Source organism: Dreissena polymorpha, chromosome 2, assembly GCF_020536995.1.
Source record: "Dreissena polymorpha isolate Duluth1 chromosome 2, UMN_Dpol_1.0, whole genome shotgun sequence".
Classification (NCBI taxonomy): domain Eukaryota; kingdom Metazoa; phylum Mollusca; class Bivalvia; order Myida; family Dreissenidae; genus Dreissena; species Dreissena polymorpha.
The window spans coordinates 140,459,479-140,484,250 of NC_068356.1; the positions used below are offsets into that span (position 1 = coordinate 140,459,479).

Here is a 24,772-nt window from a genome sequence, read left to right on the forward strand (position 1 = left end):
CATGTGTTTATTTATTTGCATTGTTCACATCGATAACATATTACGAAACATTTAATATAAGGGGCGTACGTTTCACGGAACTTGTCATGTTAGGCTGTAAACATTCGAGCGCTAAGAAAGCCTTGCACCAAAAAGCCATCTATTTCTGGGCTTTCATTAGCATAATTAACTTCATCTCAACAAGATATAACGAATATCCTTTAGTGGCCCAAATAATCGTATGCTTAAAAGTTAACGGAGAAACTTCTTAATATTTGGTTCAGACCTTAAAACAAATCTGCAATAGCGTAGTTAGCAAAATTATGGTACCAAAGATACATTTTTAAAACACATTATGCTATTATACTACAACGTACCAATGTATGTCGTTCATGCATGTTTGATTATGGTCGTTCAGTTTGTTACTCGGTAGGACGATATACGGCTTTTATTCTTACCCCTTAAGTGATGAAAGAAATGCATACGTGGCGAGTGCTGTCGAATCACCAAGCGCAACGTAATGATATATACAATTGTATATGATATTTCTTTACGGATAATGCTTTCAGTAATAAAAGTAAAGCTGTTACAAATGAATTTTCCTGTCTCGTTGTGTCATATTGTGAATATTCTCGCATTGTGTACACCCTTAATTTTGATATTAAATAACAATATATATTATATTCGTATTAATTGTTTATTCACTGATTTAAGCGAAATATTCAAATGTCACTATTTTTGGAAGTACATAAGCGGTATGGTCGCCGTTATATTGGGAAAAACAACTTAATGTGTACATTGTTCTTTCCTTCACCATCAGCGATAGCAAAGTCTGCAAAGCTAAATACTCATATGATGTTTGAATATGAATATCTGTCACGAACAAGGCATTGTAAGAACCATTTGTAATAGTATAGTAACACAACATAGCTTCAAAGTAAGACAATGGTATCATTCACAACTATTGCGAAAACAATATGAGAGCGAACATAACCACTTATATGTAGCAGCATTAAGTCTTCTAAAATTGTACGTTTTTGTTACTAATGGCACATAGATTTACCCTGAATGAAGTTCAATCGACCCTGCCCATTCAATCACTGATTAATACATCGTCCCAGGCCTCGTTTCACAACGAATTGATCGCCATTTTCTTCCGCTTCATCCTGGTCATGCGCATAAGACACTTCCTCTCCTGTGTACAGACACAACAACGTTTGCGCAAATAGCCCGTCACATTTTTTAATTTCAAACAATATGGACTTTTCTTCCGCCATGCACACTGTTAGGTCGTATAACGAGCTAGAACATCGTACTAAAGTTGTATCAACGTGGTCGTCTTCTGAAATGAATATACACGCACTTTCATGAAGTTTCATTAAACAAATGCCAGTCATTTGAAAATGAAACTATTAGTGCACATTGCGCGTGACCGGTATATTTTGCCGATTGTACCCTTTATTACTTATATTAATTGTTTAAATTTATATCAATATCCAGCCATATCAGCAAGAAATTGATCAATTGTATATCGTTCCAATATTCGCTAATCATCTTGACCTTACTCGCTGGGAATTGTATTATAGTTAGCTGTATTTTTTTTATTGTGTTATTTACTGTAAAACGCCTATAAGAGAGCAGAAATCATTAATTTTGCAAAATGATAATAATTAACTGGCTTTAATTTAGACGTGCGTCATGCAATTTAATTGTTTTTGTGCTTTTTTTGCAAATTGGTGGAGATTATCTGCCTACAAACAGTACCACCAAGTTTCATGACGATCCGGTTTTAAGTGACGAGTAAAAAAACAGACATGTTAATTATGCATTTCATTTTATTATAATGCTTAATTCGACCTGGCTGGTTATCAAACTTGGCCAAAATATTATGCCCATAAAGATTACTTCCAAGTTAAATGACGATCCGTATTAAACGCTTCTCATTATTGAGTCGACGTCGTTCGACTGGACCGCCCTCACGTGTATTCCCAAAATACGCTCAATTTAATAAGAGAACAACTCAACTTGTTTAGTCATAAAAATCTCTGTTTCACTGAAAATTAGTCGGATACTGTTTGATTACGAAAAAACATTATTTAATTGAGCCATATAATGACATTTGTAGTCATAGACGCACTGTTTTATACGTGGTTTCTATTTGGCATTTAACGCCATAATTACATTTCACTAAAGTTTATCTCGTACAAATTCACAAAAGGCTTCTCTGGTGCGTTTGTTATTAATTATGCAACGATCGTTTGGCATATACACGCGGCATTTCATAAACCGAAATTGATAATCAGAAAAGTGTGTTACACGCAGGTCGTACATATGTTATTTTTAACTTAATTGTATTAACTAAAGTATCTTATGCTCTCTAATACACTTTCAATGAATGGTAAATTGGTTATCATACTCATGGTAAATAGTTTTATTGAATGTCATGTTAATAATAATACTGATGAATCATAGTACAGGGACAAGCTATTTAAAGTTTCTGTAGAAGTGATAAGAACAAAACGGATACACTTCTTTTACATCGATATCGCTATTGTACCTGATGGTGTCAAAAATTCGGGCTTAGCGGATGACATCACCATAAAACTAGCAGTCACAATAAATGGAAGTTCCATAATAAAGAAAAGAGGATGCATTATCAGTGAATTGGTGAATTCTGAAAAAAAAGAAGTAGAATTCTGTTCAGAAATAAAATAAGTGTTGAATCTATAAAACGCGATATTCGCAATTCGCGCCAATTGAGATGTTTTGTAAACCATTGTGTTGTTTTACCGCAGTTTTTTTCTCTATAATATTTTGCTGGCTCAAAGTATTTACAAGTAAAAATATTGTTTACAAGAAAATAACAGGTATAACATAGCCAGATGAAAACTTATGATACGTTGGTGTTTGGCTCAAAATAAATTATAAATTAAATTTAATATATCGTTCAATTATGCTAAGTAGACCAGTTCAACATTAATTATTATTCATCCCACATAGTTTTACGTGTTGAAATAATAGGTTGGTGCAAACAGTAAAAATACTTATAACAATAAAATAAAAGGTAAAATGCCCACATATATTGCAATTAACATGAATGTCCAAAAACCATTACGCATTTACATATCATTTCAAATGTAAACACATGTGGCGGAGGATTTACTGATTTTGTTTTTAATACAAGTTTGCTCACAGTAAGCCTCTTTTAAACAGCTGATAGATGATTATGTTCTGCGCGTTGTTCAATTTCAAACAACTAACAGAACAACATCATTAAAACACATTGATATTGAAAAGTACAGTACCGGAAAATGCCAATGTTTGGTTATAAATAAAGTTATGAGTACTTAAATCATACGACACCGTGTTTCTACGCTGAAGCGCACAACATCGTGTTTGAACGTCCGTATCTGAAGTATAATGGTAGGAATTAACGCGAACTGCGGAACATGTATGCATCATTATGCGCAGGTAAACCAGAATTGTACAAACTTAGTGAATGGAAGTACTTTAAGAAATGTGTTGGTAACTTATGTACGGAATGCTGCCAAATAAAGAGCTTCGCTTAGCTAAACTATTTTCATTATCGAATTAAAATTGCTTGCCGGATATAAATTGTTTTTTAATATATCCCGTCATTTCATATCCGTGGAAACGTTTATTAAGCATTTGAAAATACAACACGCGATGAACTAGTAAGCAATGGGCCATAAAATGCAAAGATATTGTGTCGCTGTATTATACTGAAAGCAAACACAAGGGTTATGTGATTCTTCAGTGTCCCAGAGGGGCATCGTCTTTTAAAAATATGACTTTGACAAAAATACCAATATGACAAATTATACACCTCGATATTCAAATATATAAGAAATACAAGAAGATCAGTGTGTTCGGGCTTATATAAGAAAATGCAAACTGAGGTGGTTTAATAGGATGAGACCTGTTCGTTTTGTCCTTTATATTTATACATTTGTTCGTCCTTATTGTAATAATTCTATATTATTCATTAAGTATAATTTATAAAATTTATGAATAAACCATTTGCTGTAAAGGTTTATTTGTCATGCTTGGTGTCGCAATTGGTCTAACCTGGATTTTGTTTCAAATGTTCTGTTAAAATTCTAATTGTGTATTGCGTTATATGTTTTGACCCTACGAATATGTCCTAAAGAGCAGTTATGTAAACACATATAATTTAAATTGAAGTATGAGTTATGTTATACCATCATCCCTTTCAAGGGCATTACGAAAATGTATGTTTCGTTTGTTATGATTATGTTGTTTTATTTTCTTTGTAAATTAAATAAATGTACAATAATACATACACAGCCTAAATTAATTGGTTATATTTAAATTAATGTATTTTATAACAACATGTCATTCTTAAAATCGTGCTTAAAGTTGTGTTTTAGATCTAACAAATAACTCTTACATATATAAAAGGTACAATTATAAGATTTTCCTCCCCCCTCAACTTTAAATACCAATGTTTTGTGGGATAAACTACGACATTTACAGACGAGTGTATCTGACAGTTAAAATGCGTAAAACAAAACATTTGGCCTCGATAATATTTAGTTGTCTGATCGACTCTAATTGACTCCCACGATATGAGCATTACTAACACGCATTTCGTTTCACATTCATAAAACGAACTGCGAAGTTCGCTGTTGATTTGTTTTCTTGACAACGATGGCGTAGAACAGACCGGAACAAATTACTGTTGTATAGCCTGAGCTTTCAGTACAGTGATAAATTACCATCGTCGGATAGCCACGTAAGGTCCATTTAACTTCTTTCAATTTAATGAAATAGGTATTTCACGATAATGTATCGCTTGAAATTAATGCTCCCTGTCGTCTTAAAAACTAGAGGTTATTTGTTTCTTCGGATATATCTTAGATATATCTTATATGTTATCTTTATTTTTGAAGAACATGTTATGTTGTAAACGAATGCTTTCTGATTAACATTAACACGAATGCTTCAATGCAACTCTTAAAAATAACGACGGAACACAGAAATAAACATGTTCCGTGTATAACTAGTTTGCATGTTATTTTATTTTTAATTGTTATTATTTCCTCATACTGATTTACAAGTCGCGAATGAATGCATCGCGTGACAGAGTAGGATCAGCAGGAAGCATTGTTCAACTACAATTTTTTTGAGGGAATATTACTAATGAAGTTTGTAAACGGAAATTAAACAAGTTATATTATCAGCGTCCGATCCGATAAATTGTGTGTTTATTGAAAAATTATTTCGCTCTTATGCACTTGACATTTATTTATCACATATATCGATTTCTGTGTTAAAAACGAATGGTTGACATTTACTGCTGACATTTACCTCGCATTTCATATCGGACGGATTGGAAAAATATATCTTAAACGCTTATGTAAAAGACACGCACAGTGTGAAGGAAGAAGGATTGATGACTTTGGCATACCGCACCAGTACACGTGTACTCATTAAAATAAAGTTTATATGTTAGCCAATAAAAAAATTAATACACTTTCAATTATAACTGTACGTCGTTCATAGAGTCTAAAATCGTAACCTTTATTCACAATTTTACTAGCTGCGAAATTCCTTAGCGGTTCACTACGGTGACATAAACCGCTCCAACAAATCAAAGCGCTGAAGGCACTGAAGTTGTTCGCGATTGAATAATCTTAGAAACAACTCAGTTTTCAAACTTCTGTTAAAGCTTTTTATATCGCAAGTTTGAAATGAACACAACCCATTCACATTTTAAAGAGTGTGTCTTAAAGCACAGGTCGAGATGTGTGTGACTGTTTATCCTCATATTTATGTTATAGAGATAACTCAGACAAAATAACAACAATATGTCATTTTTTTCACAATATGTTGCTGCACTAGCAACCATCTTTAGAATTTTGGTTGCCTTGCTAAAGAAAAACAAGCCTATAATCATGTTCACGTATAATCATGTTTATCGATCACTTTATCTATTTTCTTAAAATTATTGAGAAACAATTATGCCCACATAACAGACTTTTAATGCAGCGTTAAGCCCTGTTTTCCCTGAAAGCAGCCAATATGTACAGATTTCAACGATAAACTTGCCAATGTCGTCGCACAAGCTGTTATAAAACACTAGCCTGGCCAATATGACCCACAAGCTCTTACACCTATTGTTTACATAATTATAGGCTGTCTGCTACCAGTGATGTATAAACAGGCAGCGGTGATCGTTCCTAGCCTAGTGAGTTACCGTCCTTAGCGTAGCTAAGCACATACTGATTTGCAAAACATGCTCTGTAAATTTAGTTGGTCGCGTGCGACCAACTTAAAAAAACTTGTGTCTCCCGCTCCCCAAAAAAAGACGGGAAAACAGAACTTGTGTTTTTCGCTTAAAAAATACTCATGGAAACATACAATAAGTCTGTTTTCACGTGTCAATTTTTTGTTTGGACTTTTTTTGAGCGGGAAACACAAGTTCGGATTTCCCGTCTTTTTTTTTGGCGACGGGAAAACATAACTCGTGTTTTCGACTCCCAAAAATAGTCGGGAAAACACAAGTTCTGTTTTACCGAGTTAACAAAAATAACTCGTGAAAACAGACTTATTTTGTGTTTCCCCGAGTTAATTTTCTTTTTGGAGACTGGAAAACAACACTTGTGCTTTCCCGACTGTTTATTAGAGCGGTGATGTCACCTTAGTGTCACCGTAGTTCACACAAGTACAGTTCCCGTTCACTTAATTCGTAGCGAGTAAAGCCGTTATAAAGAGCGAATATTAATACGAAATAAACGCTAATCTCTTTTTGATAAAGCTGCAAAGTTAGCGGCATTTAAATAATTAATGCAAGTGACACATCGGCGAAAATAACATACCTAATTAACATTTATGTGTGTGAACTGTATGAAACGCATTTTGTATTGCCCCATAAAGTTTATTTTCGAATACTCTCCACCGGTTTTTAAAATTATATTTTGCAGCAGACTTTTCATTGTGTTCATTTATGCATGCCGTCTTGCTAAAAAAAGATGTAACAACGAAATGAGCAAATATAGTTTATTTAGTTCAACTTGTGTTATGCAGATTGCATGGAAATATCAAGTCTACTCGACTGATTTAAGAGTGCATTTTAAATTGTAAACATTCTTCAATACATGTTTTCTGTTATCAACAACTTCACATGACTGAGTGCGACAAGCCCAACATGCATTGAAAAAAACGATTACGCGATTAAAGGGAAATTATTGTTGGTTCAATAATGTTTGCAATCGATACATTAAGTGTTTACTAACTGATTATCTTTTGTCATGCTTTTGATACTTTCATTATTGTATTATTACAGGTGCATGTGCATTAGCACAAATGTGCATATCTTACAGATGTTATTTATAAATCGTCCTTGAAGAAGTTTATCAACAGATTAGAATTTCAACTGTCAGTGAAAATTAAACCGGTCAGTACGTAGCTAATTGTGATTTATTGCTTTCACAATTGCAAATACGTATTTATTCCTCAGTTCCAATACGCTTTACCACAATGTTATACGCATTGGTTATATAATTTTTTAACAAAAGCATGTCTAGGAATGGCGTTGTTATATCTAAAAATATCACGTCATAACGATGGCGCATGCGACACCTATAGGAAACATTGTGTAGCTTCTAGATTAACACGTGTCTGTTCCCGGATTAGCGACCATGGTCACTTCGACTCTTACATAACATAACATAACATAACATATATTTATTCTGGCATAAAATAGCACAATGCATACTTATAGCCAACAATAGAATTATAGCGTGAAAAGTGAGAGGAACATGAAATATTACAAACATCAATCTGAAAAGGTTTAACATAGATGTAAGTGCTGTGCAAGCAAAATTTGCATAGTACATAGAACATAGTACAATAACAACAAACATGTATTTCCATGAAGGTGACTTAGAATTTCAAACAAAATAGACAATATCTATTGCGACAAAATGTTGCTGTATAAATATAAAATGAGTTACAAAAAGTTCATTACACATATCGATAAGAGCTATGTTTGCGTTAAACGCAATATGATCTTAAGAAAATTATATAAGTTAGTTGCACATATCAATGACGGCTTTATTATAAATAATAACTTTATGATTTAGCGTACTTTAAACTATCTTCTTATACATGATGCAAGAGACATTAGTGTGCCTTTTAATTAGGGTACATTCGGAGTAATAAGAGTTCGTGATCTTGTTGCATAATATATGTACTTCGATAAATTGTTTATTACTTTAGTGGATTTTGACGACATAAGAGACCGGAACTTGTTTATTGATGGCCAGTGACAGTAATATGGTTTCAAATATTGTTTTCTGATTGTGGTATAAGCTGGACATACAAGTAAGAAGTGGTATTCACTTTCGATTACCTTCATATTACAATATTTGCACAATCTATTTTCTTTTGCGATATTTTCATGTCGTCCTTTCTCAATCGCAAGATTGTGCGCGGATATTCTAAAATGAGTTAGGGCAATTCTAAATCTTGTTACGTTTATGCTATTAAGATATGTCTCGAATTCAAAATCTTCCTTATAGGTGCTATAGGAGGCTAGTCGATTCGAATTATTAATGTTTGAGTACCACGACTGTTTAAAGATATCATATATTCGATCTGATATAATTTTTAGGTCATTATCATTTGGTAAAACTTCGTTTTGATTCCACCAGATATGTGCTAGTCCAATATTTTCTAGTAGAGATTTTATTTCAAAGGCCCAGTTTTTATTTCCGTATGTGATATTTTCATCAGCATCCTCTTTTAACATATGATAAATATTTCTTGTTAGTAATTTGTTATTTGGGTTTATTGTTTTTATCCAGTATTTAAGTACTTTTAGTTTTTGTTTTATAATAATTGGGTACCTTCCTAATTCTCCATATAGACCATCTGAATTTGTTGATTTTCTAACCGTAAGGATTTTCCTGAGAAATTTTCGGTGTACTAGTTCTATATCGTTACTTTCTTTCAAACCCCATATTTCCGCTGAATATGTTAATTTTGTACCTACAAGACTATCAAATAAGTTGCATTTTTCTTTAGTGCTTAGTCCTAACTGATTGAAAACGATAAATAGGTTATGGAGCGCTGACTGTGAGTGTTTTGCAATATGTTTCTGTGTTCTATTCCAATGGCCGTTTTTAAAGAGATGCACACCGAGATATTTAAATGAAGTGACAGTTTCTAGTGTAACGTTGTTAAATACAAAATCATAATTCGTATGCCTTCCATTTTCGAAAATCATGATCTTAGTCTTTTACGTATTGACAGATAGGCGCCATTTTTGGCAGTAATTTTCGAGGTCTTTAAGCATGGACGAGAGCGCTTGCGGAGTATGTGCGAACAAAACGGCATCGTCGGCAAAAAGTAACAGGAATAGTTTTTGGTTTTCTAACGTGAATAGTCCGTCTATGTTTTCATTAATGTTAGTGAGAATATCGTTTACGAAGAAGAGAAAGAGTAACGTTGAGCTTTGATCACCTTGTTTTGCCCCGATGTTTGACTCGAAAAACGGCGAGTACGTAGAATTATATCGCACGCATGCTTTAACGGTACTGTACATACTTCTGACCGCGTTAACGAATTTGGAGCTAACATTTTCATTAATAAGTTTCTGGAAAATAAATGTTCTCTCCAATTTATCAAAACATTTCTCAAAATCCACAAAGGCGCAATATAATTTCATTTTTTGACTAAGTGTTTTTGTAATTATAGAATGCAGAACGAAGATGCAATCTATTGTTGATTTACCCTTTTGGAAACCAAATTGGTTTTTTATGATAGTTTCATGTTTTTCGGACCATTTCGTCAAACGATTTAAAAGTACAGTTGAATATATTTTTGGCAGGATATTAATTAAAGTGATTCCTCTGTAATTCGCTTCATTTTCTATGTTTCCGCCTTTGAAGATAGGTACAATAATGCCCTCTCCCCATGACTCCGGGTATTCCCCATTGTCGAGTAGTCTATTAAATAACTTAAGCATAAACGGCGCTTACACGAGACATAGTTTGTAGCGACCAGGTAAACATTTTGTATGCCCGGGTTCTCGTCCATTGTCAGTGTTACTCGTAGAGGATACATACTTTGTCGAGACCGCGAACGCATTTGCCTTGACCAAGATACACGAAAATGGTAAGTGGGATTCACACAGGACACATATTGTGTTGCACCAAGAAAAGACTTTGTCACAGTTGGCGATCACGGTCTTTATAACTCGTAGAGGATAAACAAGTTAAAAATGATAGGTAGTCAGTCGCATCGTCCTGTACGTTACTGGCATACTAATTACTGCATCGTTTATAGTTGGTCAAAAACTAATTGTCTATGTTATCTGATCGCAATTACATAAAGGAAGTGTACGTTTCAGCGAATAATCCAGGCATAAATGTAAATTAACATGAATTATTGAAAGTAAAAGCATATATGTATTTGGTTAACTGACAAATAATCACGAACTATTGCGATCTATTATTAATATCCGACTTTAATTTTAAAAGCACTTAATAAGGTGGTCTGTCCTATTTCTATCAATGAATCATATATGTCGAATACTACTCCTACTTGGTGAGTTTTTAGTGTTTGTTTTCTTATTATTATATGTGTTAAGATAATTAGGAAAGAATGGTACATTAGAGCCGTGTGCGAATTTACCGACTTATGTCTTAGGCTAAAACAATTTGCATCAAAGAAACAGGTATCATTTTCACTGGATAAAAAAAGCAATTTAAGTTTTGATAGCTAGTCACCGAAAAAAAAATCATTTTATGCTTCAAACATATCAATTCCGCGTAATGTCGATGAAAAGATCTAATGATTCGTTAAAGTTGGATTATCAATAGTTAATAATTTCAAAAGCATGCAATGTCCATAATGGTTAATAGCTGATGTTATCTTGAAATCATTCAATGATCATCAATTTATTTTAACAACTTTATCACAGCTGAGGTATCTATATAGTTGCTGACATATCACGAGTGATATATTTGGCTAGGTTTGAGATTCTGTAAGTTGGTTCAACCAGTTTGATGAAATGAATATCTCCTGACACGCCAATGAGGCTAGCAGATAAGCAATGCAGAAAAAAATAAAAATGCCGAAGTGATTAGTTTCCTTTCAATGCCGATTGTAGCGTCGTCGATTTTGTTAATACTTGTTTTAAAATATTTCATTAAATTTGTAAAAATAGACCATCATCATACACACAATATATTTTGAGCTGCCAGAAATTCCGATAGGACGTTAAACGATTATTCTCGAGCTTTACAATCTGTCAAATATTAAATAAGTGTAATGCTGATGCGGAATTCGTTTCCCCTTTTGCAAAAGAATAACACTATGTCGGTTGCAGATAAAAATGAATATACATCATGGTCACTACGAAAAAAAAACACTCTTTTAAGGCTCATATCAGTTTATCGATCCCTTACACTGATACCGACCTGATTAAAAGATGCTTGGTATGCGGTGGGTTTGGAGGTATGTTTATTTTTATTTTCGAATCATCTAGAAAGTCATCATATTCAGTAGTAATAAATCGATTTTAACAAAACTATCAATTTGATTTCAATATTTAATACACCAATTGTAACAAAAACGCAAAATAACGCATTTGCAAATATAGAACAAAAAGTGCTCGATGTGTCATTTCAAATTCGTCAAACGTCATTCATATTATAATGATTGCCACGCAACATAAACAGTCACGGCGATTATATTACATTATTTATTTCACAGGAAATGCAAATAGGTTAAGTGAACGGAAAAAAACACATTACTGGTTAAATATTTAGTAATAAATAAACGTAGGCAGGAATAATAACGGGCTCGTCTTGACGGACCGTTATTTTATGCTCATATATAACAAAATTTTAAGCAAAATATATAACAAAACTAATTGGAATCAGCATGATCTCTATATAAGTTATCCATTATAAAAAGACATGTTATATTTAATATACAGTAGTGAGTAAACGCCAAGGCTTAAATGTTAAATTGCGATTTTTTATTAAGATAATTTATTGAAAAGTAAAAGTAATTCGAACACAAAAGATGTATTCGTATCCTATTGTATTCACAGTAAACGCATAACGTGTTGACTTCTCTCCTTCTTCAATTCCTACACCAACCTTTGTAACGCAGCCTTACACATCTACAAATAGACAGTTAAGATATCTACAGTTGTGGCAAAAGAAAATATTGTTTACTTAATAATAACTCACCTTTCTTAGCGACAAAAGACCATAACAAACAAAGAATTGCAAAAGCAACAATAATATACACACATGTACACACAAAGGTTACGAAAATCAACTAAGCAATTATGTTTTGGGGTAAAGCGATTGTGTTTGTTAATCGGTACATCCAGTTGATTTGCTAATTGAGGTAAATTGGTTAATGTGACAATATGGTAAAGGGGCTTTAGTGGGTATATCGTGAAATTTAGGTAAACTAATTATTTTTTGAAAATCGATCGATACAGTAAAACGTTCTATATGGTCAATTCGTTAAGCTAGGAGATAAATCAGTTAATTGTGATGAAAAGCTAAATGGATCTTAACAACTTTAAGGCTGGTAAAAAGATGCACGGCGGAAATCGAAGAATGGGCTTAACTTTTAAGAAGTAAAAGAGTTTATTGATGTTTATATGCTAACCAGCAGTCGATACGTAGAGGATGAAATTTGTTTACAAAATATATAAATCTGTTATCAAACTAATATCATTGATAATAAACTTAAATGCAAATTAACGAAACACTTTTCATAATATTATATTATGTGACCTCTTACACATGTTTATATTATTTATATAACGTGTCCCATTCTGTCAGCTGTGTGCTGTGTACGCTGTAATTATGAATTATTTAAAACTCACGGGCAGCTGAGAATGCACGGGTTCGTTTTGCCATTCCGTCCACACATCGGGTCATACTCCATCGTACAAAGGCAGCCTGGAGCACCGAAAACACCTGAATAAAAATAAGACTCGTTCTGGGAAAACAGTGGTTAATTCATGTGCGTAAAATGTAGTCTCATATACGCCTGCGCATTCACCACAGGCTAATCAGAGACGACAATATCCACATAAACTTGATTTTTACTACGGAGAGTCTTCCTCTAAACTAAAACTACCATGAACGTGTAAAGTATCGTCCCTGATGAGCCTGTGCGGACTGCAAAGGCTTATCTGGGACACCACTTTACGCCCATGCATTAAGCCCAATTTTCTCAGAACGTAGCTCACATAGAAAAATGGATATATACAAAATAAGGGAAGACATTTAAGGTTACACACTCTTTACCATATTTAAGGAAAGAGCTCATTTGACTATACAAAGTCAGACAATATATAAAATACAATGTTGACAATACAAATGAAACTAGAAATCGCGCTGCATTGGCCGAAGCGTATCCTCACGCCGCATGTTTGACCCAGGGTTGGTTAGGGGGACATGAATATTTGAGATTGACCGTATTGTCAAAAGAGAAGTTCATTATCAAGTTGGAGTAAATCGGTGTAGAAAGAAAGAAGTTAATGTAAAATAACATAAAACAAAAGATGTGTTTATCAGAAACACAATGCCCCCTACTGCGCCGCTTTGATTTATTTAAAACAAGAAAATTCGTTGCATTGATATCCCCCGCCAATATGCTTCTAGAAACAAAAGTGTTATATTTGACACTCAAAAAAGCATTTGTTTCAAGATACATAGGGCCATAACTCCTTTATTATCCAATGGTGTACAATGCCATTTGGCGTGCATCATCCTCTTATCTATATATATACTCATACCAAGTTTCAATGAAATCCGCCAAACCACTTCCAAGATATGGCTCCGGACACAAAAAAGCATTTTTCCAAGATACAAAGAGCCATAACTCTGTAATTAACAGACGGTGTACAATGCCATTAGGCGTGCATCATCCTCTTATCCATATATATACTCATACCAAGTTTCATTGAAATCCGCCAAACCACTTCCAAGAAATGGCTCCGGATACAAAAGTGCCGGACGGACGGACGAACGGAAGGACGGAAGGAAAGACGGACGGAGAGACGGACAACGCCAAAACAATATCCCTCAGCCTATGGCGGGAGGTAAAAAATCATTGTGCAGGTTCATTAATTACCTCCCTTTAAAGCTTATTACTTTCCTTGCATTTGACCTTTGACCTTGAATGATGACTTTGACTTTTCACCACTCAAAATGTGCAGCTCTATGAGATACATATGCATGCCAAATGTCAAGTTGCTATCTTCAATATTGCAAAAGTTATGGCCAATGTTACAGGACATAAAATTAACAATGAGGGAAATCTCTGACCCGGCCACACCCCAACCCCCATAACTTTTGACCCAGAGGTAAAATCAAAATTCCAAATAGTGCAGGGTCGCACATATGCTTATAGCTACCATGTGTGTAAGTTTCCAGGTTCTAGTGCTATAGTGTAGGAGGAGATAGTGGCCAGGACGGACAGACGGACGGACAGACGGCGGAGATAACCACAATATCCCCACGCTTTTCAAAAAGCGTTGGGATAAATACAGCTGACAACATTTTACAAAAAACGCATTAATATAGGAATACATATTTTGTAATCACGCTGGTGAGTGTACTTTCATGTAAAAACATCAAAAGGAAACCATTAGCTTATTATGTTGTCTATGTATAAGATGTTTACAGTTCTAGGTCAGGAAAAGATAGCTGCACAAACACTTAAGTATTCAGCGATGTAGAGACTATTCTACGATGATTCCATGCCCATAACGGTAGCTGCACATTAAATATAACATTTTTATTATAATTTTAATTTTATGTTTTCCAAGATATTGGACAATCTTGGGCTTGTTTCAAAACGAAACACGACCTAATATAACGCACGTTAATATTCTCATAAGATAACACTAACCATGTTTAAACAGGCACAAAAGCATTGTCGCAACAAACAGCATCCGCATCCATAATCACTTTGGCTCACTGTAAAAATTGCATTTTTAAATAATTGATGTAAAAGGAGAAATCGGCATTTGTGTCATCCTTATCTTAGACAAAACATGGTCAATTTTGTATTTCGCTCTGTGGTATAATGTAAAATGAAAATATATTTAATCCATTGGCAATACGAATCGTATGGAAGTAAAAGCCGGCCGAGTTGATGTTGGTATATTTTCCCTTTTTGATATGTGTCGCAAAAAAAGTGATTATGAGTCAAAATATGATGGTATTTATGTCAGATGTGCAAAATTTTGGTCAAAATCGGTCACGAAATGCCCAAAATCAGTACAAAGATAGGGCTTTTCAATTTCTGTCCATGGACAGAAATGATCTAAATTTAAACACGCGCGGGTCACATGTAAAACCACGTGATTCGCTCGAGGCATGGACTCGCCTGAATAATGAAAATAAATGCACATACTCGGAGCACAGGTGTTGGGCGCGTGGCCAAGTCACGTAAACACTATCAATATGTCATAAAACAGCATTTTTCATCATTTTGATCAAACAAATTCCGATATAATATTATTTGTTGGGAAAGGTTGCCTCGTGACTAAAAATGACCACGAACGGCTACTTGCCAAGATAAACTACAAGACGACACTTCTCAAACTCGTAGAAATGATAGGTCGGCTCTCGTCTGACCGAACGTTCAGTGCCGATTTGTACAAAAGTAAAAGTATCGAAATACCCCAGCTGCCGAACATTATCCGCATAATAAACAAATACGAGTTTATATGTTGATGTAGGTGATTTTCCTGTGTCAAGAGATACCTACCTTGTATATATATATATATTATATATATATTAGAACTATTTTGTCAAAATGATGAAAAGTGTTGTTTTATGACATATTGCTAGTGTTAAAATGACTTGGTCACGCGCCAGACACCTGTGATTTAGTAGTTTTTCTTTGTTTGGAATAGCGCGGAAGTGGAAATCACGCAAAATTGGCGCTCACGTGATCCAAAGAGTGTATACGTCACAAGTTAATAATAGTCTTGAGGATTCCGTTATTGTACATGATAAGGTTTTGTATTGTTGATGCTTTTGGCATTTTTTGGCACAATTTTTGCGAAAATCAGTATGGAAGAGTTAAGCTTTAGAACGAATACTGATCAATTCTGGTCAGTTGAGAAAACCAAATTGTTGTGAGAAATATTAACTCGGCCGGCTTTAACTAGATTTCTGAAAATAACATATAATGAAAATCAATGAAATATTCGCATCTATCTCAATAAATATGAATAACGTTCAAATAACGTAAATATAATACTTATACAATTTTTATTTAAAACTAAAACACTTACATTCTCGCAATAGTCGTGTCTTTCAACAATTCCTATGAACTCCATATAGCAAATCGCGCTTTTTCAATACCTGATGTAAAGTTGGATCCTCCGGATTAAGGCTAGATTAAACCGCCTCTCACGTTGATCTATTTTTAAATTGCTTCCAAGAATTGATCAATTCATCAGGATACGCAAAAGCCACGAAATAACTGTTTCAAATGTTTATTTAATCAAGCAACGTTTACAAAAAGAGAAATTGTTATTCATTTTGAGCTTACAGAATATGTATAAGAGGGCGCGTAGCCGGGGGGGGGGGGGTAACTTCCTATATACGGGTATATAGGGGTGTGCCGATTTTATGGGGTCCGCAAAGGCTAATCAGGGACGACACTTTCCGCCTAAACAAGATTTTCGGTAAGAAGGGACTTCCTTTAAACGAAAAATACCATAAAAAACGGAAACTGTGGTCCCTGATTAGCCTGTGTGGACTGTGCAGGCTAATCTGGGACGACACTTAGCGCACATGTATTAAACCCGATTTTCTCACAACAAGATACACATAAACACTGTGACATTTGAGCCTGCACTGAGTTGGTACATATGATGAAGATTTCCTGTAAGATCCGTATTATGAACATCGCTGTTTATGATGGCAACCTAGATTTTATTACCGGTTTCTATTTGCGTTCAAGTGCACACGTGCATTCACCTTGAATTTATAACCCAGGGACCCTGATAAGGACAATATAGCCTTATGCGCACCCAACACTGGTTTCATCAGATTGTAACACCGCGCACGAATATGATGAGATAAGACTTAAATATTTAATGTACATTTTAGGAAACCATTAAATAACTTTAAATCTGTTTTATACAATGATGTCGGAAAGAGTTTTATTGCTACGACAAAACATTTGCTCGAAGCGTTTACTACTCGATACTTTACTTGATACTTAATTCAATATAAAAGTGTTTCATTACGTTATAAGTACTTTTATTATGAAACATTTTTAATCTGCATGACATACTTTTCAAAGTTATGATATATTATATAAATTGTATTTTTATCTTTCTGTTACATGTTCTGCTCGTTTATACTTTATATGTTAATTAACATATCTTTGTTACAACCATTGGATGATTATTGAACAATTGTATTGCATTACACTACACCGTAGGTTATGTTATGTTATGTTAATAACAATACAAGGCATACAATCACAAATAAGATTTTAAACCAAAATAGAAATATAAAAAAAATTCAGTACAAATATTGATTACCAAAAAGGTCTTTCGGTACTTATACTAAATACCGGACACATTATTTTAATTCAAATAAGTATTAACAAGCAAACTTTTCCAGTACTAATGTTGATTGCCAAACACAATATTTCTCTTAAAATCATACATACCAAGAACAATGTTTCAGTAGAAACAACCAACACAAAGCACAAAAGTTAAGTACAAACAATACATGAAGTAATAACTGACCACCACTTTTTCATGCATTTGACTGTAAAATAGAAATGTACTTAATACAGAGGATATAATATGTATTATCTTTGACAATTATGTTAATATGTAAACCATTGAATATTGCATAAACAACACAAATAACAGTAACGATCATTTTATAGATGTCAGTGTAATGTTTGTACAGCTGATGTTATGTCAATATCCGGCGGGTAATAAAATGGTAAAATATGTATTGTTGCAATATATATATGGACATATTTGAAGTATGATGTTCTTCAAAAAATTAAAGTGATAAATTTCCTAAATAAACACACAGTGAACCTTTATCTACACAAACAAGAGAGGAACCTTATTATTATATGGGTTTTTGTGTGACAAAAGAAGTTGTGAAAATGTGAGACATTAACCAGGCGAACTAGATGAGACACTAAAGTACGCAACATAACAAAACAACGAAGATAAATTGAGTTATTGCCTTTGAACGCTCTTTTCAAAGTTCGGTGGGTTAGAGCGGTTTTAACAATCTCAAAACCTCACACTTGGCCTAGAATTATTATACAAACATGTCAGTGAATCGAATGATTTCAAATGAATAGAAACAATAGATTTGTTTGTCATAAACGCAATACCCCCTACTGCGCCGCTTTGAAGCAATATATTTGACCTTTGGCCTTGAAGGATGACATTTACCTTGACCTTTCACCACTCAAAATGTGAAGCTCCATGAGAAACACATGCATGCAATATATCAAGTTGCTATATTCAATATTGCAAATGTTATGGGCAATGTTAAAGTTTTCGGACGGACGGACGGACTGACTAACGGACGGACGGACTGACGGACAGTTCAACTGCTATTTGCAACCCTACCGGGGGCATAACAAAGAATACAGTTATTTTTTTAATAATTTAACTATTCAATGGTTGCATACAAACCACAACACCAAACCTGTAACTTGAAAGATAAAAGAAACGAGAAATAAGGTATATTCAAATCTCCATTTTGATATATATACCAAACATGCTAATTAGACAAAGCATCACATCGTTTAATATTCACAATGAACGCAACACACACAAAAACGCAACAGAAGCCGTGTATGTACGATATATACCATCTAATTAAATACTGTATATTAATTCTACATTTTTACCAAATAGAGATAAAAATATTATTAACAAGAGATGTGTTCGTCAGAAACACAATGTCACCTATTGCGATGTTTAAATAAATTTTCAATAAATCATTTGCCAGGTTTAGACATTATCTCCCTTTTAAAGCTTATTACTTCCCTTGGATTGTATTTTTTTAACTTTTGAACTTGAAGTATGACCTTGACCTTTAACCACTCAAAATGTGCAGCTTCATGAGATTCACATGTGTGCCAAATATCAAGTTGCTATCTTCAATATTGCAAACGTTATGGCCAATGTTAAAGTTTTCGGACGGACGGAAAGACTGACTGACTGACTGACTGACTGACTGACTGACTGACTGACTGACTGACGGACGGACAGTTCAACTGGTATATGCCACCCTACCGGGGGCATAAAACATATTTCACAAACCTCATACAACATACACACACTAACAAAAAGTGGCATTTGAATAAACCTGAAGTGAATAAGACATAGAGGCAATCAGATATGTGTCAAAATAATGCATGTTCGAGCTTGTTCTCAAATTGTCTGTGCGAAATACCTATAAAATACAAATCAACAGTCATGCCTTTACAATGCCATACAATTGCTTTATATTTGCATATTGCAGCCACGACCAAAATGCGAGAAAACAAAAATGTGGCAATCGTAGGCAAAATACATAATTGAAAACGTGGATACACAATTCTTAATGTGAATTGACCGACCAAGAAAAATCAGTGACGGCGAAGGCTATAAACTTGTGCCCAATTTAAGGTATCAGATCACAAACTGAATGTTGGGCCTCATTCAATAAAGAATTTATCTCGTCCGTAACGTACATTTTGTGAATGTTTAAACAATAGCATACATTTATTCTTTTGTTAAAAACATACATACAAAATAATTATTAATGTCAAAGTCGATGATTACGAAGTGAGAGCGTCTGGTAGAATGACTAAACACAACCTAAAACTTTATCACGATTTCCTCGTGCAAAAACGGACCAAACCAAATCGCTTACATGTCTACTGTAAATTTGCTATAACTTGTAAGAAAAAAACATAACACGCTATACTACGAATCGCGTCAAAAAATAGTATTATGGCTGGTCATTTGGGTTAAAAATAGAGGAATTACAAAACTCGCCATCGATTTGTTTGCAAGAAGTATAATGGCATTCCTATTCAGGTGAAACAAGCAATCACTTTAAAATGAAAAGGGAAATTTACTAAATCTAATATCGTGTAATAAAGAATTAAAAACGTTAATATTAAATCGAAATGATGCATCAATCGTTGTCACGTTATGTTCCATACCCACCTAGTTATCTGAATGTTGACTTCAGGAAACACGTAAGACTAAGATGCTATTTGTTGCTTCTTGTCCAATTATCAGAAGCGATTTCCCATTTAACAGCACTACACACTGAGGCGACCAAAGCCCATTGTTTCCATCTGCCACTTTTACCAGTCGATTCTGTTCCCTGTCGAGTTGCAGGACCATGTTGGAACCTGTCCCGCATAAAAACACCTGACCACCTGGTGCAACGTGCAATCCGCGCGGGGATACCATGTCATGGTTTTTCACGAATGTGAGTTTGTTTCCAACGATGTCCAGTACAAGCAATCCTGCACAGTCGGGTCCAGTCACGTAGATGAATTGACCTTCACGGCTGATTGCACATCGGGAAATTGTAACTAAAACGAAATTGTCAAAACTTTACCTTTATCATTTAGCGTACATATGGTATTGGTTAACATAGAAAGTTAGGCTAAAACACGTGTGTCCGAAAACAATACAGTGTCCGAAAGTAATTAAGGCACTAGTTTCTAAGAAGGATCCCGTACAAACAATGTAACAGGACTGATGAAGGACGAAGATACAAACAAAATATGCGATTATATGCCCCCACCCCTCTGAAATCATCCAGGGAGCATAACAGTGTTAAGAAGTTTGTTTTACCTTTTCCACCCGCTTCCGTGTCTTTATATAGCAGCTTGGCCTGTTTCCCATCAATGGAGTACTTGATAAGGGTCGATATTGTTGCCACATACAGATGACCGGCGAAATATGATATGCCAGATGACTGTTTGCGAACCTTGATCGACTTTTCTGACCTCAGGCTTCCATCTTGAAGAAAGTAGAAATGGACTTGCCCGTTAGTGACCACTGCAATCTCGGTATCTCCAATCGCGCACATATCTAACGGTATATCTGGTAGCGGGTAGACAGCCAGATTATGGAAGGATTGGTTGAGAAGCATTAAATTACTATTAGCAGCATCGGCCAGAAGAATATCTCCACATGGCAGCTCCAAAATTGCTGATATATCGCATTTACTTATATCAATTGTTATGTGAAACATTGATTTCTCCGTTACTGCGAATATATGTTCAAAGCCTTTGACTGTTCCAATGTTTTGCATATTCGATAACATCTTATGGAGGTTTGTATCATCTGTAAAATGTAAAGCAATGTATACATATATTACGAATGTGATTCAATATACGGAATTTAAAAATACGACAAGCATAATGATGAAATTGTTTTGCGCTTACACTGTAATTAAACACAATTTGCATCAAAATATTTATATCATAATGTAATAAATTTTGTCAATGTGTTGCTTGTTCAAACTAAAGCCATAGCATTTAATATATATTGTATAAGATTCAAATTGCAAAATGTTAAAACCATTGAATTAATATCATTATTTTTTTAAACCATGAATCAAATACAAATGTCTACGCACGCTCAAAAACAATACCGCATCGATATCTTCCGTCAATATCTTTCAATAACATCCGTGTACGCAATAATAAAGCTCTGCCCTTCGTAAGTCCAATAAACGCTGTTGTTTCATCGACTGCATCAGTTCCTACGACATTATAAAGTGATTTCAACTGGTCATAATAATGTGCGCATTGCGTCTTACGAGATGCAATGTCGTTTGTGATGGAAGATTTCAATATTTCGACAGCTTCAAATGATTGCTGCTGCAGTTTGTCGACGATGTCAACAAATTCATCCCTGCAATACTGTATATTTGTCTTAACCGCGTCGGCGTTGTCTTCTATGAGTTTTTCCTCTTCAGAAAGTTCAAATATTTTTCGATCAAGAAATGACAACGACTCTTGCAATCTGGATGGCAGGGTAGAGAACTCTGCAGTCGTATGCACTCCCTTTGCTACTTTAGGCAGTTCTTCGATGTCTTTGCAAGCTCTGACAAAATAAAACATCAAACTTATACTAAACAATAGAATATTATGCAATTCAAAACAATATTATGAAAATATTTAAGATAATAAAATGCTATCAAATGCAATATAATATTACTCAATACTATGCAATACAATGCAATACAAGACATTACAATGTAAAACAATCCAATACAAGGCAAACAATGCAATTTAGTGAAATGTTATGTAATTCAGAGCAATTCAAGTCTGGACGAGACATTATGGCAGGATATGAATGATATGTTCGATGCGACACGATTTATCGCATTGATTAAAATGATCGACAATGTTGATACGATTATGATTTCGAAGTACAAATTGAATGGTTGTTTGTTAAGCAGGCTCTTTTTATAAACGTAAAATAAATATAATGTTTTAATCGATATAAAAATGTGTATGCCCCACTTTTTGCGAGTGAAGAACAATAATTAGTTAAAAGAAATTGTTAGGAATGAAATGTGCATAATGCACGGCCGTATTAGCGTCGATATTATGCTCCGATAACCGTTATGATGAAAACATGCTTGCGTCTTTGTTGTTTTTCGGGAATGAAACTCGGGTTAACTCAGTCAAATTAATTTACAAATTGACTCTATAAGTTAAATAATTATATTGTCCCTTTTATTACATTGATCATCAGATGCTAGTTGTCAAATTATCTGCCTAATTATTAAGATAATATCTTGAAATGTTTGAGAAATGTATCTGGTCATATTTCTATTGTTTAAATGGATTCATAGGGAATTAAAATGCTACTTTTTAATTCAAATTGAGTCATCATTGATCGGCTACATAAATAAGGATCGCAGACGCTCTGAAAAAAAGTAATTCATTTCTATAACTAGAAAATGCGATCGTTGAGTTTTGTAATAATTACTGGGAACATTTACTGAACATCGAAGATATATTTTTAGCGACCGGGCAGGTGTTTACATTAATTCAAGTACGGAATTGCTCCAAAACACGGCCATGAACTCAAACGATAACGCAAATAAATAACGTAGAAGATAGAACATATTTTAGTATGAAATCTTTATGTATATTGTGAACCATGTTCCCAATTTACATTAATTTACTTCAGACAAAAATTATTTAAATTACATAATATTCAATACTTATCAATGGATGCTATAACAACGAGTTCGCTATTGTGTACCATTGTCCAAGTAAATAATGCCCTAAACCTCGCAGTGGTTATCACAATGATGTTTTTGATAAATACTACCATTGCCTATGTGCACAAATAATACTACCTGTGTATTGTTGAATTGCAAATGTTGCAGCAAAGAAGCTCCTCTTCTTCACAGAAAGACATCACATCCTGTGACTTGTGTACGTCACATTTTCCAAGGTCAAAACTCGCGCCGCCAGCACCATCCTGTTTGAATGCCTCTAAGCTTACCTCTGATATCGACTTGGTTACACGCTGGTATATCTCTAAATTATGGTCGCTTATTGGCGCACTCACCACATTTATTTTGTCTTTGTCAAATTCCAATGATATTTTATGCCTTTGAAAAAAGTCGTCGTGTTTATTCACGCAGTTGTTGCAATATAAATGTTTACAGTCCTTGCAAAAGTGTCCTGCTTCTGCATTAAGTTTGCTCTTCATACACGCAAAACAGTTTCTTGCATCGTCCTCGTCCGTACTTTTCTCAATGCTTGGTATTTCACTCGCGGCCATGACGAAGCTGTCCGTTCGAAACAAGAAGTCGTAATGATAATGTTCTTATCGGGACTGTAATGAAAACTGGGTGAAAACGATAAAAGATACGACACAAAATAAAGACGCGTTCTTCGGCCAAATGTATGTTTTATGGTGTAGTTATGTATCAAGCTGTCGAGTGTCATAAAACGAACGACAAAACACTTCTAGTGTTTGTAAATCGGCGGCTTGATCGAAAAAAAAAAATTGAAGTGTTTTAAGAAGTATTGAAATTTGAAATTTCTGCACACAACCGTGATGAGCTTTCTGATTGTTATAGACTTATAAGTTGAGCAGCAAGGTACCAAGGCACATTTTGTGTCGTAGCATAATCTGAAATCAATTTCATTGATCAATATAATTTTTGTTGCAGACAATTCAAACATATTCACAAACGTTGCACCAAACACATAAAAAGGCCGCGATGTCCGCGTCGCAACTATCACATCAAAGCGTTGATGTTTATTCAGAATTGTCTTTTCTCCAAAACTTCAAAATGATCTATTATTCTCAACACCTGTAAGTTTACAAAAACAATTGTTTGCATAGTATCCCAAAACAATTTTTACATCCACATAAATGCAGTTCACTTTAATTAGTAGTTTACTTTACAAAGGACTGCTTCTATGAAAGTTAACGGAACATAACCTTTCTGGTATACGAAATTTAAGTCCAAAAAAGCAACATTAAACACTACACTTTGTGCAACAATTTTGTACAAAAACAATATGCTTTTTATTTGCTCTCTTCAATCTCCTATCGTATTTCATTGCGCACGTCGTCGTAGAAATGTTATCTTATTATTTATCAAGTTTAGAACAAATATTGAAGGAGCACATACTTTATGACACATTTGAAATACTCAACATGCATTTTATATCCGAATAGAGAATAATAAACTATGAATCTCAA

The 24,772-nt window shown here is 34.3% G+C and overlaps 1 protein-coding gene across 10 annotated transcripts in view; it reads right to left on the minus strand.

Moving 5' to 3' along the window:
- Positions 1–17,320: 17,320 nt before the first annotated feature.
- The window catches only part of LOC127869215 (uncharacterized), a 100,493-nt gene continuing 93,041 nt past the window's right edge, over positions 17,321–24,772 (minus strand). For 9 of the 10 annotated variants that reach the window (XM_052411587.1, XM_052411590.1, XM_052411588.1 and 6 more), the window contains 2 exons: positions 20,879–21,014; positions 17,321–20,613 (listed from right to left, as the gene is read on the minus strand). In XM_052411587.1, coding sequence (XP_052267547.1) covers positions 20,258–20,613; positions 20,879–21,014 — 492 coding nt within the window. In that variant the 3' untranslated portion in view covers positions 17,321–20,257. Of the gene's footprint in view, positions 20,614–20,878; positions 21,374–21,668; positions 22,139–24,772 lie in introns of all 10 variants that reach the window. The other variant, XM_052411584.1, reaches the window with a different exon arrangement.